General features: G+C 39.9%; 1 protein-coding gene across 1 annotated transcript in view; it reads right to left on the minus strand.

The window, feature by feature from the left end:
* Positions 1-7,272: 7,272 nt before the first annotated feature.
* Positions 7,273-7,975, minus strand: part of PCNX1 (pecanex homolog 1 (Drosophila)) — a 116,296-nt gene continuing 115,593 nt past the window's right edge. Inside the window, exons 37-38 of the mRNA XM_015425764.1 lie at positions 7,784-7,797; positions 7,273-7,437 (exon numbers count right to left, since the gene is read on the minus strand). Coding sequence (XP_015281250.1) covers positions 7,297-7,437; positions 7,784-7,797 — 155 coding nt within the window. The 3' untranslated portion in view covers positions 7,273-7,296. The remainder of the gene's footprint in view (positions 7,438-7,783; positions 7,798-7,975) is intronic.

A 7,975-nucleotide genomic window follows, 5' to 3' on the forward strand; every position in this document is an offset into this window, starting at 1 on the left:
CGCCGAGCTCGACGGGGGCTCGGCGAGAGCTGAAACCAGGGCGGCCGCCAGAATTGTTGGGGGGAGGGAGTGAAAACAAAGTATAAATGCCTGGATTTTCTGTGTATTTTCTGTAGCAATGTGGTCATCTGCCCCCATGCTTGGTTTATAGCTGTTTTGGTTTATAGTTGGTCTTGGTTTATAGCTGTTTTTTCTCCCTGGAATTGCCTACCAATGTTCCCTCTAAGCTGTGGATTTTGCTACTGCGTCAGTTAGTTTGCCTCTGGAGCCCTCCTTCCTGAGTGAAGAGAAAAATATGTGAGCCAGAGGCTTAAAAGCTGTGAGCTAGCTCACACTAACTCAGCTTAGAGGGAACACTCCTGGTAACTGGAATGTGAATAGCTACATATTTTGTACTTCATCTATTATCAAACAGCTTTCCTTTTTGGCACTCTGGTACTAAGTCTTCACTGATGTGCTTGTTGTTGCTTTTCTCTCAACAAACCAGTTACTGAAAATAGATAAAATTGTGTTGAACTTCTATCCTTTTTACCTGAAATGGGTGGTTTGCTTGTTTCCCCCCACATGTGCCATCAGATAGGCTCGCCAGCTCTGAGTTGGCAATACCTTGGAGATTTTGGGGGTGGCGCCTGAGTGGTGGGTTTAGATTCAGAGGAATTAGCTGTATTAGTCTGTTGCTGCAAAATAGTCCAAGAGTTCAAATAGCACCTTTAAGACTAACAAATAGCACCTTTAAGACTAACCTTTAAGACTAAGACTGAGTGGTGGGTGTGGCCTTATGACACAGTTCTGGTGATGTCAGGGGGTGTGGCATATGCTAATGAGTTATGCTAATGAGTTCCCCTAGCTCTGTTTCTATGAAACGACCCCTGAAGCTGCTGACTATATCCACTGTTGAAGGCTCTGCTTTGTAATTAATCAGTTTTGGCAAAGGATTTACACGCAGATAGCAATCATCACTGAAATTGACTTACCGTTCAAACCTGAAGTAGCCTTGTTGAATGCCTGGACAGACGCTCCTGAAGGCAAAACTAAACACTCGTTAGTACTGACTTTGTTCGTGACAGCCAGAATTTGCATAGCCCAACAATGGAGGGACACGCTAGGTCCCACTATTTAACAATGGCAGAGTAAACTGTGGGAACACTTTGTTTGTGGGAAACCTTCCACACATGGGGATAGATATGGGGGAAGGTCGCAAAAAACCTTCCAGGCAATATGGTTCCCAGTAGTGGAGTACCTGATAGAAGGGGATGTTATTCCGAATAATAAGCATTATTTAAGTTTACTGCATTTCTAACTCACAGTTTTACAAAACCACTGTAATACTACTATTGAAGGCCTTATAATTCTTCATGTAACGAGAAAGTTGTTGAACTCTTGCCTATTCCTAGAGAGCTTCGGTGTATACCTTGTATACTGTTACCTTTTACTTTTGAAAAATAAAAAATTATAAATTAAAAAAAGAGAGAAGAATTGGTGTTGGGAGACAAGGGAGATGTGAGTGGGCTCCTCCCTTGCACAGTCTCCATCTCATTCGACAGGTATCTCAGTAACCCCACATTGACATTCAGGATTAATGCCAGGTCTGTAAATAATAACTCACAGTATTTGATATGAGATGAAGGTGCTCACTTGGCAGGTGTGAATAAAACCTGGCTGGAAGATACAGGTGCCTCTAGTAACATTTTATCTCAATTAGCCCAATGCTCTGTATTTGCCCTTTCACCAACTCCAAACTGCGGTTTGGGGAAGTGGGGGAGTTGGCTACCTACCTTTGTGTTCCTGGTACAGAGAATGGCCAAATTTGACTGCATGTATCTTCTGCTGGGCTCCAGAGACAGAGCTACTGCTGGTGTACAGTCCACCTCGGTTTCCAGTTATAGCTATGACTGGGTTGGCAGAGTTGGTGTTGCATAGCCCAGATCTTAAAATGCTTGAGGACTTCTACATGCAAACTGAGGACTCCACTGCAACCCTGAGACTGTCTAGGATTGTGTTGAGTTCTGGCACACAAGGGTCAAAGTTGGGATCTCCTTTTATGCACTGGGTGTAATCTATTTGAGGGGCTGATATTACAGCCTGTGCAGCTGCAAGTTCATTACCTGCTGTAGCCAAAGGTTAAGAGACTTCCACCCTTCCCCTCCACAAATGTGGGGTAGGATGGTCCAACCATAGTTTGGCTTCCAGTCAGCCCTGACAAATGTTGAAAGCCTGCGTAATGACTCTGTAGAGGCCCCATTATCACCACTGAATGCTGGCTTGTAGGGTGCTGTCAAGAGGGCTGCCACTTAGTGCCTTCTCTCCCCCTCAAGAAGAGTTCCGGCCCACTGGTGTATGAAGAGCACTGCTGGTGAAAAACTCATGCTCATTTCAAAGGCCCAAAGGGTGGAAGTGATGGCAGCAAAGGTGGCTGAATGTGTACCCAGCACCTCCAGTTAAAAGGTTCACAGGCTGATTCACAACCTAGAGACTCACTGGCAATCAGAACAGACAACACTGGCCAGGACAAGCCAGTGATCTGACTCAGTATAATACAGCTTGAATACTTTAAACCAAGTACTGTTAAGTTTTATTACACTACTGAACTATCAGTGTTCTCCTCCAACCAGAGGAATACTCTGTGAACACTTATCATAGATCCAATTCATATAGAGCACAGAGTGTGTGTACACACACATGCACACAAATACATATTACCAGGGGTCATTTCCTGCAGGAGCACAGCTCCGGCAGTAAAGAGCCCAGGGGGTGGGCACATGCAACAAGCCCCACCCCCTGCTCCCAGCAGCCCTCAGTCAGAGCAAGAAGCTGCCAGGTAAGCTGCAGAGCCCCCCCCCACACCCCCGGCCCAAATCAGTCCAGTGGCACCATTAAGACCAAGTTTTATTCAGGTACAAGCTCTCCCTCCTCTGTGAGGACGGATCTGCACATTCTCTCCCCCCCCCCAATAGCTAGCAATCCAAAACAGTCCAGTGGAGCCTGAGCGGTGGGTGTTGCCTTCTGACACACTTCCGGTGATGTCAGGGGGTGTGGCACATGCAAATAAGTTATGCTAATGCGTTATGCTACTGAGCTCCTGCACCTCTTTTTCTACAAAATGACCCCTGCATATTACAGAAAACATAACAGCTATAACATAGCAGACAACATGAAAATTTGGTGGTAATCGTATCTATACATTGAGAATAGATTTTCTTTCAAGGATCAAGAATGTAGAAGCTGTATAACTGAGGGTCATTTTAGACAATTCTTCTTAGATGAAAAGCTTTAGGAGATGTTCAGTGTTTGTGTATGTTTATTTGCTAAAAAAGGCCTTGGATTTGAAAAAGTATGGTGAGAATAAAGTAAAGGACAACAGGAGGAAAAAGATTCATTTTATTTTTCAGTGTTTCTCCACTGTCAATACTGTCCTTTTCAATATAGTATGTTGCAAACAAACTCCCTCCATTTTCCAAATTTTAAACAGATACAATATTTACAAGGCAGTTTCCAAACAACACACACGCAGACACATACACACTCACTGACACACGCCAAGTATACATACCCCTGTCCCTGGCAAGATCTTCATATGCTGGTAGATGCAAAGTATATTTCCCATGTCCCATTTCAAACTCAATTCACACTTCCCTACTTGCTATAATAATTTCCCTCTTCCCCTCTTAATTATCAGCAGTTAATCATCAGCCTTTGTTTTATAAGGACGCTAAGAGGTTTAACTTTCCAGTTTGTGTGATTTTCATCTGTTGGTGTCATAAGCTGAGTGATTTTACTGGGTTGCGTGTTTATACATTTGAAACATCTAAATGGCGTATGTTCATAAATGTTGCCTGTGAATGATACAATACACCTCTGAAGTCTTTTGGAGCAGCCATCTTAAAAACAGCCTTTTCAAAATCTGGTGGGGAAAAAATTAGTCAAGGGTGGCAGAACCCACCAAGGTGTTATGTACCCACCATTTTAGTAAGGCACATATTAAATACTGCTATAATTTCTTACACTGTCTAGCATTACAGAGCAAAAAGGGCACCAGATTATCAAACCTGAAGTAAGGCCAGACAAGTAGAAACCTATATAATAGGTAAAAAAAAAACCTTAGTAAAATTAGGCATATAATACCATGGTGGTTAAACCCTAAGACTCAATACAAAGTATTTCTACACAGGCTTTTTCATGTATTTGATTCCATATGACAGATGTAGTATCAATCTATTTTTTAAAGAAAGGCTTTGAATGAGAGGCATGCATGACTGGGCTGTCAAATCTCTAAACAAAGTATGCCACAGCTGGCTTTGTAACATTTTCTCATCAAGGGCCTTCGCCATACCATTCCTGTGGCACAGCAATTCAACTAATGCAGTCTCCTAAATACCAAGATGAGAATTTGAGGTAAAGCCGTGATAGAGTTTAGCTAAGAAACTTGTAAGGAACACCATTTAAAAAAAACAACCCTCTTCTCTTGTATCAAAGGCTCTTCTGCATTGCATGGTTTAGTGTAGAATTCACTACTCCAGTATCTGGTTTGAAGAGGGTTGTGTGGCATTAAAGAAAATCAAAACATTCAAAATGAGGTAAGGAAAGTGCCTGCATTAGTTTCCCAGGACATTATTAACTAATACGATAAACAGGCTTCCATGTCATCCTTAGGTAGACAGCTTATTAAGTGTAGCTCCATCAATGCCAACTTTCACAAAGTGTTATTTGATACATATTTCCAGAACAGAAATAAATTAATCTTCTACAGTACCAGCCACATACAAGATTGCCAATGTCCATATAAAGAAATGTTTGAAAGCGGTGCCTAAATATCTTACTGGAGATGTTCATAATAAACCTGCCCAATAAAGTCATGGATTCTAACCTCAACAGAATAAGCATTTTGATCTTTTGGGTTTACAAGCACCACTAAAAGAAACATACATAGGTTTTGAATAGAAATTCTGCATGTAGTAATTTGACGTTCATGTACTAAGAAACAATAATCACAGAGATCTGTTCCCAAATTAATAGGATATAGGCAGAAGAAACCTGGGGGTAAAAGTAGAGTTGTGTATCTTCTTGTGCTGCTCAACTAGATATTTAAACATAATATTAGAATTAACTGAAAATCAAGCTTATGTAATAATGTGTTCAAGAAAACTGAACCTAGCAAATTATAAACTGATTCATTATGAATACACCAGAAGGTTTATCATCTCTCTCTAAAAATTCTACCTTCGATCAATTGTAAGTAGAGTTTGTGGGGGTGTTCATTTCCAATTAGATGTTAAAGATGGGAAGTACAGAAAGCTCCTTAGGATGGGGGCAATAAACAAATAAATAAATATACAATTCTGATTTGAAAAGGGAGCCAAGAATTACTTGTCATAATGCAGAAGCTAACTACATTCATGCCTGTAATTTGGTAGAGATGCCAATATCATAAGGTGCTGAACTGCAGACCGTTCAGGTCAATATTGTAGGTCCTCAGGTGGCAGCCTGGCCCAAAACTGTAAAAACACATCTTGGAAAAATCATAAATATAGAAAATTAAATATGTGATTGCATGTGCGTAAGAATGACAGTATATGCAGCAGTGAAACCCAAAATGCCAGGAAGTGTAAAAAAATTTGCATAGTGAGTTACTTTACCAAGACTATAGATTCAACATGTTCAGCACTGATCCTTGGCATGAGATGATTTGTGTTAGGACATTACATCTCAGATCATGAGAGCTTCAACTGTTTAATTAGGTACACAATGATTTGGTTTCAGTGCTGAACTGACTGAAACGCCTTCCTTGCAAAAACCCATCAATTGCTTTAACAAGAGAAGATGGCTGCCTCCAAAAGTTACACTTGTGGACTGTGCACAATTTCCTACTAGGCCCACAGAGTTCCAGATCATACACAGGAAACAATCGCTACATGTACAATTTTCATGAATGCTAATGATTGAATCACAGAAGCAGCAAGTTAAGACACTGCAACTTCCTCTCCTTGCTCCAATGAAGTTTGAGTAACTTGTTTCCCTGAAAATGCACACTAAAAAATCCAACAACCAACACAGTAAAACCTAAGATATGTAACATAATTTGATTTCACAGTTAAAAATACAGTTATTATAGTGTATCATTGAAAATAAAATTCAAGTCACAGAAAAGAGTGAAGACTAAAGGGAGCTAAAAGGCGAAATGGTACAAACAATGAGATAGTCGGGCTGTGCCTCCCGCATCGTTCCTTTTTTTAAAAACAAAACAAAACAAAAAAGTCAAGTTATTTTACCTGATTGAAAATAGGAAGAAGTCCCACACCACATAGAATATCACTATCCCATTGCATACACTGGGCTTCATCCAACTTCCCTCAAATAAACCAGATTTCTTCCAAAGGACACAGAGAGTATATTTTAGCTGGTTCTAAGTAGGAAATCAGTCAACGCTATTTGGAGAAAGAAGATGCACATTTGCATGTTTGGGCCCACTGTTTTAAAAAGTGAAATTTCTGCACATTTGCACCACCAACTGATATCACTAAGAGAGGTGTTCTCTGTTGTTGTACTTTAGTAGTAACTGGTATTTTGAAAAGGACAATTTAAATGCACTGTTGTGCAATCCATTATATTATGCCAAAACAAGCCAATGACACAGTCTATATCATTACTAGAAATATCTAGTGGGAGGGCGTTAATCCCAAAGGCAATTTAAATAACGGTATTTTATTCTTTTTATATATTTATATATGTATATATAAATAAATGTTCTGAGCAAACTCAGATTTCATTTAGTGCATTGCCATAAAAAATAGTGCAGTTTTCTCATTGAAGATTTGACTCACAAGGAATCTTTAAATCTGATTGTTTCTGCCATGTATAATCCTTCGATTTTTTTTTTACATTAACTCAGTTTGTACACTATTCAGTTGTTTGAAAAACATGAATGGAATCCATATTTTTCTGATAAAACATGGCAGTTTTTGGCAAAACATTTAGAAAAATGAGATGTTCCCGTTTTAAAATGGGGAAATGTTGGGCTTTTTAAAGCATTGCAATGAATAAAATAAAGGATAAAACAAAAGGTATGTCATGTTTATCCTTCATGCAAAACGGTTTCCTCAGTAGCTAATTTGAAAAATACCAAAAAGAGACTCTCTTACTTATTCTGAGCCAGAGGCTGATACACATCCACTTGGTTTAAGTCCTCCTCTATTACTTGAACGAAGTTTAAAGTTTTAGTAGAGTCTTCATGAGAGCCCCTCCTTATTTCTAATTTTTTTTTTTAGAAATGGGTGATGAGAAGTTAACTGTTAAAGCAGTTCACACTTCAGCTCCAAGTTCTAGGACTCCAGTTTCAATCACAGCAACGTATTTGTCTTCAATTTGGACCAGCAGGATGGTTTTGTCTATGTGGGATCTACTCCCTGGATCTCTGCTGCAAGGCACCCAGCGGTGAATCACCTGAAGGCAGATCACAGAAAGAAGATTCCAGTTTCAGACAGGCAAGTGAAAACTTTCATCACTGTTCTACAATAAGACAATGGCCTGGATCTCTTCCGTGTGCATAGTGGGGGAGGAAGAACGTATTTTCTCACCTGCTCTTCAGGTATATCTTGGGACAACTGTCTGAATAGTGCATATTAAGATACCTTTCACTAGTTGTAGTAGTGGAACAAATATCTAGAAAAGCATTAAGACCTGATAATATTGACAAAGGAATAGAAGATATAAAGGAGCTGCTTTTGTGAATGGTGTAGTTTCAAATTTACACCACATGCATATGTCCAGTTTTTAATTTTACACTCACTGCAGAAATGTATTCTTCAAATTAAGTGTCCAAGTGAGCTTTGCAGTTAGCAATCTGACTCCATAAAGCACTAAAGCCAGGCCAAAGCATGTTCTGTGGTCTCACTTGCAAAATGTGAAACTTGGTATTGGGTGCGGAACTGGGTGCAGAATTGGGTGCACATCTGGTAAGTCTCAGGTTTCTTCTCCCCCC

This window comes from Gekko japonicus, unplaced genomic scaffold (assembly GCF_001447785.1).
Source record: "Gekko japonicus isolate JY-2015 unplaced genomic scaffold, Gekko_japonicus_V1.1 scaffold1818, whole genome shotgun sequence".
Taxonomy (NCBI): domain Eukaryota; kingdom Metazoa; phylum Chordata; class Lepidosauria; order Squamata; family Gekkonidae; genus Gekko; species Gekko japonicus.